This window comes from Diabrotica virgifera, chromosome 1 (genome assembly GCF_917563875.1).
Source record: "Diabrotica virgifera virgifera chromosome 1, PGI_DIABVI_V3a".
Taxonomy (NCBI): domain Eukaryota; kingdom Metazoa; phylum Arthropoda; class Insecta; order Coleoptera; family Chrysomelidae; genus Diabrotica; species Diabrotica virgifera.
In genome coordinates this window covers 135,727,433-135,742,854 of record NC_065443.1, presented here as the reverse complement: position 1 = coordinate 135,742,854, position 15,422 = coordinate 135,727,433, and the positions used below count along the sequence as shown (strand labels likewise).

At 32.3% G+C, this 15,422-nt stretch overlaps 1 protein-coding gene across 1 annotated transcript in view; it reads left to right on the top strand.

Annotated features, from left to right (window-relative positions):
• The window catches only part of LOC114349431 (rab3 GTPase-activating protein catalytic subunit), a 382,835-nt gene that overhangs the window by 352,455 nt on the left and 14,958 nt on the right, over nt 1–15,422 (top strand). Inside the window, exons 4-5 of the mRNA XM_028299803.2 lie at nt 57–357; nt 7,321–7,716. Coding sequence (XP_028155604.2) covers nt 57–357; nt 7,321–7,716 — 697 coding nt within the window. The remainder of the gene's footprint in view (nt 1–56; nt 358–7,320; nt 7,717–15,422) is intronic.

Sequence of the window (15,422 nt, the reverse complement as noted above, 5' to 3'; positions counted from 1 at the left end):
AATTTCTCCAACGTAATTTTCAATTTCTCATTTCTCATCTTTTTCTTTTGTTTCAGTTTACCACTTGGTTTACCAGACCTGCGAACCTCTCTACTATCTCAAAAGCTGCAAATGTTAAACTGTTGCATCGAGAGAAGAACTTGTCGAGAAAATACTCAGCAATCAACTTACGACTCGGCAGAGGGTTCATCAACAGATGATGAATTTTACGACTGTTCCTCGGAAAAACCTGCTGACGAAAAGGCCAAAGAGAAGTATTCTCTGTGGAATCAACCTGTAGGTAGAAAAAACAAATTTGGTAATATGAAGTTACTGAAAACTGGAGATCCTCTGTACATTCCTGTTACTCAAGAACAAGTGAGTATAACTGGGTTTAATTTTTTTGAAGACAATTTTTTGTATTGCTGATTGCAGTGTTAAAAATAACAGTATTTAAATAATTATCATTATCTTCATCATCACAACATTCTCGTACTGAAGGTTCTGTAGCATCAAAGCTATGGGATATTTGCTAGCTGCTATTCTAAATTGGCATAATAAGCTGCAGTTAAACAACTTTCCAGTATTCTTCAGTTAGGCCTTCTTCCTATCTGTTTTCCCCAATTTAACCTTGGATAATGATCCTAGGTAGCTTGTATTTTTCTAGTCTTATTATATAACCCTATAAAGAGGAGTTAGACAGGGATGCGTGCTATCGCCATAATTATTTAATGTGTACTATTAACTAATATTTCGGGAGGCACTATGGGAAAGAACTGAGGGTGTAAGGATTGGAGGGAGCATCATTAATAACATAAGATTTTGGGACGATATCGCAATCATGTCAGAGAATATAGAAGATTTACAAATTCTTCTAGAAATCATTAGCACAGAAAGCAAAAAAATGGGACTCACAACGAATATAGAAAAAATCAAATACATGGTGATCTCGAAAACCCCTGTTGGCATCTAACATTTGAAGTTAAACCGTTAGAGAGGGTTGATTAGTACAAATACCTCGGAGCAATTATAAGCTCACAGTTAGATCAAGATGAGAAGATAAAGGACAGAATAGAAATAGCTCGAAAAGGATTTATAAAATATAAGTCAATGTTTACAAATAAAAAATTAGAGCTTCACGATACGATACAATATCGATACTTTTTAAGTAGGTATTGAGTATTGTATTGGTTATGCCAATGAAGTATCGTATCGAGTATCGCTATCGGCAATGCTTTCTTATAAAAATATCGTATTGATATTGATTTCGCTACGATATCGATACAATACTCGAAAAAGGATTATACATCTGAGCTGTGTAGGCCCTTTATGCCCACTTTTGTATGCTTGGCAAATGGACATTATTCTAAAAATATTACGAATATTGCTTATAACTTATATGTATATTCTTATAAAGATTGAATATGGCTGAAAGCTTCTTTGAAAGTTGACAAATACTTACTAATTCTGTATTGTTTAGAAACAACTACTTTTGAAAATATAGGGAAATCCCCGGAGATTCGGAATAAATCGCAATTCAGTATTTGTTAAAAATTATTTTTGAGTCATCGTCACTTACTTCCATAATATTGCCACAAATGCCACATGATATAAACAGTGTAATTATAACAAGCATTTACTCACTCTCAAGAATTTCAAGTTCATACACTCAAGTGTAAAATATTATAACAGTTGATGCTTGGGTTGCAGATCACTTATACTTTTATGTAATAAATAGTTATGATCTAAATTCCTATTCTACAAAATATAATCAACGAACTGTGTCGTGTTATTTTTTTTTTTTGTCTCGATATCGATATTTTCAATAATATCTAGGCAAGCTTATCGACAATAGTATTGTATTGATTTCAGATACTGAGTATCGTATCGGCATTAATATTGCTGAAGGTATTTATTGTATCGGTATCGTATTGGTTTTCGATACGATATCAATACAATATCGATATTTTTATCGAATATCGTGAAACTCTATAAAAAGTTGAGTAAGGCTATTAGATTAAGGTTCGTCAAATGTTATGTTTGGTCGCAACTACTATATGGGATAGAAGCTTGAACTCTGAAAGTCCAATCCGTAAAAAAATGAAGACATTCGAACTGTAGCTATATAGGTGTATTCTGAAAATTCCTTGGACCACAAAAGTCTCAAACGAAGAAGTGTTAAGACGAATTGGACATGGCAGACAGCTTCTGAACACAATTAAAATAAGAAAAACGTCGTATTTGAGCTACATATTTCGAAACGATATAGATACTTTCAGCTATACGTCATCATGCAAGGAAGAGTAGAGGGAAGAAAGAAGAAATTTTGGCTGAGGAACATCAGAGAGATTGGACTAACCTCAGTGTTGAACAAATATTTCATGTTGCAAACGATAGAGAAACGTTTAAAGAAGTGATCGCCAAGTTTCATTAAAATATGGCACAATAAGAAGAAGAGGAGTATCTAGAGGTGCCCCTTGTGACAATGATCAATACTTTTTAAGACTAATATATTTGGAGTAGTAAAACCACAAGAATTTAAAGGAGCATATGAACTAGAGAAATTAACAGAAAATATATACAACCTAAAGAGCCTTGTGACGATAATCTAATTTTATCGTCTAGAGTACGCCAATGAATTAAGTAAAACGTGTTTTTGTACCGTCTTAGACGATATAAAAGTCGGATCGAAAAGAATAGTTGATTATTATTCTTGGAGCGTTGATCGAAGAATAATAAACAACAGCGAGGTATAAAAGGTGAGTTTACGTAGGTAGTATTTCCCGACCATTTTCCGCTGTCGTTTTGGCGAGCTGAGCGAATCCGACAGTTTTCCTCTTACCTATCTTTTTACCTATCCTTATACGAGCGGTGATCGTATATCCCTAATATGTCTTTTCATCTGGCGAACTGAGCGAGATTCCCATTCCTCCCTTTCCTTATACATTCGTGTCGTATTAATAAAAGCAATTCCTATTTCACGCGATCGTCAAAATCATTAATTCATGTACAAAATATCGTCACATCGGCCCGAACAGAAAGCTCGATGCGTAGATTATAAATATATTTTATTAACGAAATTAACGAGTAATTGAGGCTAATTATCTTATCTTTTGTATGTTTTGATTCCAAATAAAAATGTCTTAAAAAGCGAACTCTTTTCTTCGACTGATTTAGTTACCTGGAGCAACAACGCAACGACCTCGTTACATTGGCGCCCGAGCAGTCGTCCATTGGCGTCCCACCAGGGGTACCAAATGTAACGAGGTCGTTGCGTTGTTGCTCCAGGCACAGCATAATAAACGCAACAGCAGTGACACGCTAGAAGGCGGTAAAAGTTCGCGCACTATTACTGCGCAGATCGTCGGCCATTTTTCGCGTAGTACCAGACAGTGTAGAAAATTGACAGTGTTGCCGATTTGTACATAATTATCCGATTTACTTAACTTTTATGACATTCTGATAATAAATATTTTTTAACATAATTTTATACGTATGCCTTTGGGAATTATGTCAATAATTGGGACAAAACACAAAATATTGACGATGAATGGCGATTGTATTGTTAATATTTTGCAGAAGTTTCAGAAAATATTCAAAAATAATCTCTTACGGGTAATAAAGTTAGTGCAATAACTGATACTGCACCAATGCAGAAGTGTTAGCAAAAGTGAAGGAGTAAAAGAATGTTACTCCTTTCAAACAGGCAAAAAATGTTAAATTATTTTAATCACATAAAGTCTTCATTTTCACAAGATGAGGATGAGAAAATTTTATTTGAAAGCGTTCCAGATGTAGTTTTATTATAGTCAGGGGCGTAACAGAGGCCCCCGCAGCATGAAGCTTGCGGGGGGCCCCATCTTGTCATCTGATATTATGTAAAAATCTGTTGTTGTTACATATATTATTTTACGCTGTGTGTTTAAAATTAAAAACGTAAATTTCTAAATAGAGGTATTTGCCAAGTGAATCATCTCATAATATCTAGAAACTTAATCCCTTCCGGTCTACCGAAATTTTATGGTAACGACAATAAACTATAATGCTTTGTACGTGACTATTGAATGATTTGAGAATTGCAATTTGCCGAATTTTACAACAATATTTCTAAATCTAGAAATGGGTTTTCTCTTTAATCTTTACCTACGTTTAGTATTTCGATACAATTATCCAGAGGCGTAACAAGGCTCCGCAGCATGAAGCATACGGGGGGGGGGGGCAATATGTCAAGGACCCCATCTTGTTGTCTAATATATATAAAAATGTGTTGTTATATTATTTGCATACATACGTTTTTTAAGCAGTGCAGTATTGAAAATGAAGTTGTCCATCCGAATTAATAAAATTGTAGATATATTCGCTGATAGTAGATAGTGCACGAAGAAAGTTGTTCATCTCATAGAATAATACTAATGTAATCATTTAGTAATTTTTGTTCTATTTTATTCTATACCAATAAAGATGAAAAATGTAAGTCGTCATAAATAATGCATGAATACACCAATAGCTCAGTAAGTGACAGTTTTGGAGTGAAATTATCAGCTTCACGACGGACGTATTTGCTTGACAATTTGGATTTAGGTTCTAGTTACACTCCACTTCAAAGTTGGATTTATGCGTTGGTTGCTTTTACTTCGGAGGGTGACACCCCTCCTTGGGGTGAAAAACATACGTTTAAAATAAGTCCGGAAATGTATAAATTGACTAATTATAAGAAACTTTTGTTCTTCTATAGAGTTTCCTTATCTATGCTAATACTTTTCAAGTCATTTGCGAGTGAAAATGTTTATTTTTCAAAAAAAAAACAACGTTTTCAGACGGAGTTTTGGCAAATAACTCAAAAATACGTATGTATTTATCGAATTAAATATTAGATATCGAAAGAAAAATATTTGTAGCAAAAATGTAGCTTATAAGATACAGAAAATGGTGTACTTATACATGAAGCCTATCCACACATTAAAAGCACAGTTGAAGCTCATGAAAAATTATTCTTATTTGTCCAATTTCAAATCGAATATTTCAACCTGGAATAACCAAAAAATCAAGCAATTTTCAGGAAAAACTCTTAAAACTTTTTTTAGATGTTAAAAAAAGCTTTATTTTTTATTTTTTTATAAAAGTTTCTAGCACCAAAACTATACGAGTTACGCTCAAAATAAAGTTGGCCCTTTTTTTGACAAAAAAAATCATGAAAATCTGCCCCTATTTTGCAGCCCAAATAAAGTTTATCATTAGCGCTTTACCATTTACTTTAAATATTTATTGTTTATATGATCTTTAAGTTTGACCGGTTCAAAGTTCTTATTTTTTTAAAAATTTTAAAGTTTTTTTATTTTGGAAAAATACCTTTTTTTCAAAATAACTTAAAAAGTATTAGTGATACGAAAAATCTCAAAGAGTAAAGATATGTAGGTAGGTAGGTAGGTAGGTCTTACTTTTATAAATATTTTGGCTTTATTTTGTTTTTCTGTAAGACAAAAATTGGTTAAGACATGGCTGTTTAAAATTTGCATATACTCGTGATTAGTGACTCGTTCAAGCCCTTCAACTAGAACCCTTTTAAAAATAAGAACTTTAAACTGGTGAAACGTACAGGTCGTATAAAAAAGTTAGGTAATTTGTAAGGCGATAATGATTAGTTTCATTTGGGGTGCTAAATAGGGGTAGATTTTCACAATTTTTTACCAAAAAATAGGATTAACTGTATTTTGAGCGTAACTTTTGGGCTTAGTTTTGATGCTACAAACTTTTGTAAAAAATAAAGCTTCTTTTAAACACTTTAAAAAAGTTCTAATGAGTTTCCCCGAACAGTATTTCATTTTTTGGTTATTTCACATTGAAATATTTGATTTGAAATTTGACGAATAAGAAAAACTTTTCATGAGCTACAAGTTTTCTTTTACTTAGTCGATAGACTTCATTTTTGTTTCATTTTTTTTATAAGCTAGATACATTTTTGCTAACAATATTCTTTTCGATCGAATACTTACTCTTTGAACTATTTGCGAAAAATCGCCTAAAAACGTGTTTTTTTTGTTGAGCAATAAACATTTTTACTCATAAATAACTCAAAAAGTCTTGAGTTGACCACTTCGGTGGTGACACTAAAAATTACACGGTATCGCCATGTTTTACGTAGATTTACTGGGCTGTAACACATATAGGTATTTGTTACACATGTCACATTTAGTAATTTTTTAAAGGGGCCCCATTTCCAATTCTGAGGGGGGCCCCGACGGAGTTTGTTACGCCACTGATTATAGTATAATATATTACATATAATTTTGTTAAAAGTATTTTTGAATTAACAAGTTAAATAAAATAACTTTTTTCTTAATGTATTTTTATTACCCTTAGAAACTACCAACATCAAAAAATTTAACATAATTTTTGGCAAAATCTGATCATTTTAGCAGTGGCTTAATATAAATTCATATAGTGACATCGGCAACACTGACGAACGAACACATCACATCACCACTGAGATGTACTACGCTAAAAATGGCGACTCTGTACTTTTCAACTTCAAAGGCGGCATCGGGGAGTGTCCTTGCTGGTTTCGTTTATTATGCTGTGCTCCAGGTAACTAAATCAGTCGAAGAAGAGTTCGCTTTTTAAGAAATTTTTTTTGGAATCAAATCATACAAAAGATACGATAATTAGCCTCAATTACTCGTTAATTTCGTTAATAAAATATATTTATAATCTACGCATCGAGCTTTCTGTTCGGGCCGATGTGACGATATTTTGTACATGAATGAATTATTTTGACGATCGCGTGAAATAGGAATTGCTTTTATTAATACAACACGAATGTATAAGAAAAGGGAGGAAAGGGAATCTCGCTCAGCTCGCCAGATAAAAAGACTATTATTGATATACGATCACCGCTCGTATAAGGAAAGGTAAAAGGATAGGTAAGAGGAAAACTGTCGGATTTGCTCAGCTCGCCAAAACGACAGCGGAAAATGGTCGAGAAATACTACCTACATAAACTCACCTTTTATACCTCGCTGTTATTTATTATTCTTCGATCAACGCTCCAAGAATAATCAACTAGTCTTTTCGATCCGTCTTTTATATCGTCCGAGACGGTACAAAAACACGTTTTGCTTAATTCATTGGCGTACTCTAGACTTAGACGATAAAATTATATTATCGTCACAGCCTAGAACAAGAAATCGTGAGAGAATTATATGGAAATACACTGAAATATTCTGAAATATGGAGATAATTTATTACGAAATCAATCTGTCTGTTTTTTGGTACCTTACTGGAGCTACAAAATGAAAGATTGAAATATATTTTTTTAGTAATGCATTTTCTAACATTTTTTAGGTAATAAAAACCGAAGACCAGCTTCAAGAAGACGCCGATTTTCTCCTTAACCTCGGCTCTGACGCCGAAGCTAGCGATTTGAGAGCCAGAATGATGAGTTCATCTCTTCTATCCGATATGGAATCGTTTAAGGCCGCAAATCCAGGAGCTGCGGTGGAAGATTTTATTCGTTGGTACTCGCCTAGGGATTGGATCGAAAACGATAATGAATTCGATGAATGGGGACAGAAGGTTGGTCAATTAAGTCCGAGAATGTTAATAGAAGAAAACAATATATGGGTAGAAACATGGGAGTCTGCTAAACCCGTTCCGGCTCATAGACAGAGAAGGTTGTTTGACGATACTGCTGAAGCTGAAAAAGTTTTGCAGTATTTGGAAATGAGGACAGTTTCGCAGGTAAGTTATGATAAAACTTAGAAATAATATATATTATATCCTAAGGATTTCCACAGTTTTGACAGTATTCCTTAACTCAACCGTGCTCTCCAATTATTTTTGTTTGCCATTGTTACCAGGGAACTTGCATACCTTCCTGTAGATTTCTTTTGATTGCTTCGTTCACTTCATCTCTCAAAGATCTTGGGGTCTGCCTCTCTTCCTTTTTCCTATCGGGCTCCACTCTGTTATTCTGTTTATTTAAAATTCTTGGTTTGCTCTTCTGACATATTAGTCCAGAAAGCCACTGCGCATTCGCTAGGAAAAATATTCTAATTCGGATTTTTTGCACAATCTTACTCAAAAAGGACTCCTTTTAACAAATTTGCATGTTGCCAGGACCAAAAGGTGGTCAAAAATTTTTTAAACGTTTTTTCTTTGTTTTTTTTCCTAAAATTATTTTTTTGCATGGAAAAAAGTTTTTTTTAGGTTTTTTGGACCATTCCAAACAGAAAAGGTCTGTGGTGACTTTGCTCTAAAAATGACAGTTTTTGACATATAAGCGATTAAAAATTGAAAAATTGCTAAATCGGCAATTTTTAACCCTCAAAAACTATATGAAAAACTGAAAACTTGAATGTTGCCAAGGTAGGCAGATATTCTTTAAACATTGATTGATGAAATCCCGAAGAGTTTTTTGCAATACAGTATTCAAAACTCCTTTGTTTTTTAATTGCTAATCAAGCGTGTGCGACACTATTTTCCACCGACAGTATGGTGCAAATGAAAGGAATAAATTCGTTATATCGTAAACCGGCGACTTTAAGGAAAAATCCCGAAAGAGGTCGATTTTTATTTTTAAGTTATGATATTGTGGCATATATGGTATACTAGTGACGTCATCCGTCTGGGCGTGATGACGTAATCGATGATTTTTTTAAATGAGAACAGGGGTCGTCTGGTAGCTCATTTGAAATTTTCTTTAATTCTCTATTCAGTAATGTAAACATTTACATAATTATTTATACAGGGTGTTCTTCTACTTCTTTTTTTGTCAAATAATTTAATTTAATAAAAATTTTTTGGACACCCTATATAAATAATTATGTAAATGTTTATATTACTGAATAGAGAATTGAAGAACCTTTCAAATGAGCTAGCACATGACCCCTATTCTCATTTAAAAAAATCATTGATTACGTCATCACGTCCAGATGGATGACGTCACTAGCATACCATATATGCTGCAATATCGTAACTTAAAACTAAAAATCGGCCTGTTTCGGGATTTTTCCTTAAAGTCGCCGGTGTACGAAATAATGAATTTATTCCTTTCATTTGCACCATACTGTCGGTGGAAAATAGTGTCGTGCATGCTTGATTAGCAATTAAAAAACAAAGGAGTTTTGAATATTGTATTGCAAAAAGCTTTTCGGGATTTCATCAATCGATGTTTAAAGAATATCCACCTACCTTGGCAACATTCAAATTTTCAGTTTTTCTCATAGTTTTTGAGGGTTAAAAATGGCCGATTTCGCAATTTTTCAATTTTTAATCGGCTTATATGTCAAAAACTATCATTTTTAGAGAAAAGTCACTACAGACCTTTTCTGTTTGGAATGATCCAAAAAACCTAAAAAAAAACTTTTTTCCATGCAAAAAAAATAATTTGAGGATAAAAACAAAAAAAAAACGTTTAAAAAATTTTTGACCACTTTTTGGTCCTGGGAACATGCAAATTTGTCAAAAGGAGTCCTTTTTGAGTAAGATTGTGCAAAAAATCCGAATTAGAATATTTTTCCTAGCGGATGCGTAGTGGCTTTCTGGACTATATCTGCACCAATTTATTCTGTTGTATGCTGTATATTATACCTAAGTTCATTCCCATGTTTTTCTTAATCTCTATGATATTTATTTTATCTCTTCTTGTTACTATTTAGCTTCTTAGAAATTCCATCTCTGTTGCTCTTATTTTGTTTTTGGATTTCTTATTATTTATTATCCAATTTTCATACCTATAAGTCAGGATACTTCTTGTCATGGTGTTATATATTCTTCTTTTTGTTTTTATACTGATGTTCTTGCCCCAAAGTACCGTGTTAAATTTTCGTATGCAATATCTTGTTTGTCCTTGTCTGTTTTTTATATCTTCTTTAATTGTTTCTAATATTATGAAACCTAAATACTTCTACTTGTCTGTTCCTTTGATTTGTTTATCTTCTTATTTCCAGCTGCTTTATTTCTGTATTCTTCATTGTTAGGTATTTAATTTTCTGTAGGTTTGTTTCCAATGCTTTCTTTTTATATTCTTGTTTCAGTTTTCTCATCATAACGCTGAGGCCATCTTCGTTTTATGCGATCACTGGTTTTTCCAGATACTTCTTAGACTAGAAGATATTTCTTACTGGTTTGCCCATTCCTTTGCACTTTCCATGGTTTCAGGTTTTTTTCTAGGAATATTTTGAACATGGTAGGATATGTGGAGTAGCCCTGTAGTAGTCACTTTGTCGCCTTAACGGAATGCATATTCTATTGCCCGTTCTGATAGCTACTTTGTTATTCTTGTAGAATTCTTTTATTGCTTTAATTAATATTCGTGGAACTTCGATATCTTCTATTGCGTCCCATAGCTTTGTTATATGTATCGATTATATGTATCGAGTCATAGGCCTTTTTAAGATCTACAAAAGATCTTGATATTATAACACATCCCCCACTCCTTATTTTTAAATAGGGAATAGGGGTCGTGTGCTAGCTCGTTTGAAAGGTTATTCAATTCTCTATTCAGTAATGTTAACATTGGCATAATTATTTGTACAGGGTGTCCAAGAAAAATTATTTTAAATTAAATTAATTGACACAAAAAGAAGAATGTATGTAATTTATTTAACTTAAAATACATTCTACTGCTGACAGAAAACAGAAAAAAGTATTTATTTGATAAATAAATATTGTTTGTTACTTAAATTCAATATCCAACCTACCAAGAGGCAGATGGGTGACAGCTTGAATATTGAAATTAAGCAAAAACAATGTTTATTTATCAACAAACATTTTTTTTTCTGTTTTGTGACAGCAGTAGAATGTATTTTGAATTAAATAAATTACATACATTTTTGTGACAGCAGTAGAATGTATTTTGAATTAAATAAATTACATACATTCTTCTTTTTGTGTCAATTAATTTAATTTAAAAAAGTTTCTTGGACACCTATTTAATTTCTAAAAAATTATGTTAATGTTTATAATGCTGAATAGAAAATTGAATACCCTTTCAAATGAGCTAGCACACAACCCGTATTCCCTATTTAAAAATAAGGGGTGGAGGATGTGGAAGGGAGGGGGTTGACAAATGACAGACAAATGTCGAGGTGGACACTTTTATTTGGCCCACTCTGTATATACAATTTTCCATTTTCAACTGAAATTTGGAATAGATCCAACTTATGAATCAGGAAATGGGTGCAATATGTAAAACTGAAAGGTTACAATCTTTAAATGCGATTTGTTTGTTAACAAGTGCCTCTACGTAAATAAGTCCAATATGTAGAACAAAAAAGTTATGACCTTTAGGTGTGATTTTTTGTTAACAAGTACCTCTAGGCCACATTTTGTTCTCGCACTGACGTCTTCAATACATAATTTTATTTAACAACTCTACCTATCCCCGATATGTTGCCTCATTTGTTACTTCAGTACATATAAGGAAGGCACGCACTGAGCCGTCAATCAAGCAAACTGACAAACCTATTATTTTTAGCTTCAGATTCACAGATAATACTAGTGAATATATTACGGGATCGGTCCATTCAACCTGTCGAGGAGAACATGCAAATTGTTTATTTGTGATGTTTTCTCAGTTATTGGCTTGCTTTTATTACGGTATAGTTTAGCATGATTAACTCTGTGATTTTTTTGTAGTATGTTATATTTGATATTTCTTGTTTTTGCATTTCCATTTTTCTATTACATAACCAATATCAATTTCAAACTTTGTCGGCTGAAAAACCAGCATGTTTCAGCGAAAACCAACTCCAAACGTATACGTTTAAGGTCGATGGATAAAAATTTAATCCATCAAAAACTTTAAAAGTGAGCTAAAACAAAAAAGGAAAATTGAATACCTATAAGTTAAAATATGGAATACCTGGAAAACACAAGACTTTTCTGAAAATGTCAATTGTGACAGCCCAAAAAATATGCAAAAAAAATTTGCCAATCCTACCCCAATATAATAAAATAATGTATTAAAGGGCTTTCGTCATGTATTAAATACTTATTGGTATCTTCTAACTGTATCTCATGGCTCTGGAACTTATTTACTTTCAGGAGGCAGGAATAATTATAACTAAATAAATTGACATACGTTGGTTTATTCAATCTACTTCCTAGATTATAACAAGGCATTCGATACGGTGAAACATAATCCGTTAATAAAACTACTGAGAACAAAGAACATCGACACACGGGATATAAGAATAATAAATAATCTGTATTATAAACAAGAAGCTGTCATAAAAGAATAAATAATTTAAACATCAATAAAATAAAAATCAAAAGTGGCGTTAGACAGGGCTGTGTCTTGTCGCCATCACTGTTTAATGCATACTCAGAAGAAATATTCAAAAAAGCAGTAGAAGCTGAAGTAGCAGGCATAAAAATAAATGGCCTACCCATATGTGAAATTAGATACGCCGATGACACAATACTAACAGCAGAAACTATTACAGAACTACAAAGAATTTTAGATAAGGTTGTTGCAACGAGTGAAGAATTTGGTCTGTCACTAAACATAAATAAAACGAAATTCATGGTTATATCAAAGAAAAATATTAGAAACATAAAAACGATAATATAACTAAATGTTTTATAAACATAAAAATTAAACAAAAATGTCACTATAAAGCGGCTTGTTTTTGACTCTCTAAAAATAATATAAAATAACAGTAAACTTTCTAAAAATATTTCAAGAAGTATTCATTCTTACCTAAATTATTCGATTCCATCACAATCACTTTGAAAAATATGGTAAATATTGCAAAATGTCACAATTGTTAAAAAGTTGACTACTAAGCTAAGAGAACAAAAATTCACGAACAGCTACATGCGGATTGGGGATAGTAAGTTTTTGTAAAGACAAACCATCAGGTGTCTTTAGGACGTGTCTTGAATTTTTAACGTCACATTTGAAATTTGACTTTTGGCTGTCTAATTATTTAAAATCAACGTATGTGCGTTGTTTAAAAAAGAATGAATTATTCTTAAACAATGCTAGTATCTATTGACCAGTGGCAATATTATTGAATGTACTGTTTCATGCTGTTTAACTGTTTTTTAATGAAAATTTAATGAAATCTATCCCAATTTCTATCATTTTACTTGAAATATAACAAAAATAACAAAACAATAACTTTCCGCTTATTCTCTATTTAGTTTGATTAGAGTAAAGGTATTATATTATATACATGACGGTATATAAACATAATCCATACCGGAGGTGCACATACTCGCTATTTCCTGTGGTCTATTGACTTCCGTTTTGAAACGTATATTGTTTAAGTTTGCACGTGCATCTTTTCCTTTACGGAGTCGCTAATTGATATACGATATTTTTACAATAAAAGGCAACCAGAATATTGATGAGCGTATTACAACCATAAATACATATGAAAGCTTGGTTAATAACTCTCTCCGTCTAGATATCGTAGCCGTAGCCGCATATACATATAAGCTTCTATTTCGAGCGTAATTATAACGAATTCCTTGGACTACAAACATTACCAAATTGTAAAAATTCAGCGCTGAATTACCACAAATACAATTTTCAAACTAGCAGCCGATTAGAAATCACCAGCAGATACAGCAGATGAACTATTGGTCCGTAATCAAATAGACCACATACGTATTTTTTTTTTATTTAATGGCATATACATTAGTCATCCAGCCAGTTGCAATAAAGAATAATATACAATCCTATCCCTAATACAAAATTAAACAGAATCAATATACTAATACAATAAATAACACAATACAATAATAATACAATAAAAACAATGATGGATTTCTGATAAAGTGATATAACATTTATAGCCTGTAGCCAATTGAGACTGGATATTGAATGGTGCATGCATATTAAGTTTAATTAAATTTTTATAAAGAGAGTTTGAATGCTGTTGAAACTTAGTACATTCAAAAAAGATATGATCAAGATCACCCTGTTTTCCGCAATGTTTGCAATTATCATCTTCAATCACATTTATTTTATATAAATGACTTGGATAGCAAGCGTGGCCAAAACGTAGTCGATTTATAGTTGTTATATATTTACGTGGAGCTTTAAAACTCTTAAACCAAGTACTTTGTGGAATCACTGGTTGTAAAGGACTACATACGTATAAACATGAGGCATATAAATTCAGTAATAGCAGTATTGAGGAAATCTGGAAGATAATGAAAACTCTATTAAACATCGTTAAAGAAACAAGATTTTGTGCAGGAAAAAATTTATAACAAAAATTTAGTACTGTTTTCCTCCACTGTCACCTGTATTGTGCAGTTATCTTCAGTTATTCTACCCCTATTTTACGTAGATCGGTTGTCACGACAACCTTCCATCTATTTTTGGTTGACAAACTAACCTTCTACAATCGAAACTGTCTCAAAATGTTGTACTGAGAAGTCTTTCATCACTCTTGGTAGATATCCCGCCCATCTTCTTCATCGTTCCCTTATTTAAAGATTTATTAACACTCTTAAAAAGACAGAGAGCTTCAAACAGTTGCTTCACTTGAGTTATTTTATTTATAGACTAAGAGCCGCTATAGGTGAAATTTCTTAATCATTTTAGGCACGATGGGACCCTATAACTTAAATAGTAGAACCTAAAAGAAAACGTTTGAACACTGTGCCGTCACTTTTCAGTGGCACATGCGTCGACAGTGGCGCATCAAACTTTCCACTTATGGACGGGATAAATGAATTAAAAGTTAACAGAACTTACTAACAGAATTATTTTTTTTTATTTTTTAAATTCTATGTGATTAACACATAGGATTCATCGTGATTTTAACCCACCATCCCCTTCCCCCTGCCCCCACCATCAAAAACTTCATTTTTCGTTTTTATTTTTTTTTTGGTGGGATGCAATCAATTTTAAAATTTAAAAAAATTCACACACATAGTTGAGGCTTTTATAAAACATGCCTATTTTTTATAGACCCATAGGTAGAGTGTACATAACCTCAAAAAATTAAAAGAAATTTTTCTGCCGGTCTAATTTTTTCTTAATCTTGTGTGTTTTATCAAACACTATATTTTAAAATTTTTTCAGATTTTTCCGTAAGTCTCCCACCTTCAAAAATCCGAAAAACTGTTTTTTGGGGGTTTTGGGGGATTTTCCCTATTTTATAGACTTCATACTATATCAAATCAATTTTGTTTTTATAGGTTATATGTAACTTGAAGTAACTGAGTTCTTTATAATATTTAAAAATCAGAAAAACACGTTCAAACTCCCCAAAACCCCATTAAAAAACAGTTTGTTGGATTTTTGAAGGTGACCAACGTTACAGAAAAATCTGAAAAAAATTAGAAATATAGTGTTTGATAAAATACACAAGACTAAGAAAAAATTAGATCTGCACCTATCTCCAAAAAAAGTTATATACTTTTTTTCAAAAAAAAAATTTCTTTTAATTTTTTGAGGTTATGTACGCTCAACCTAAAGG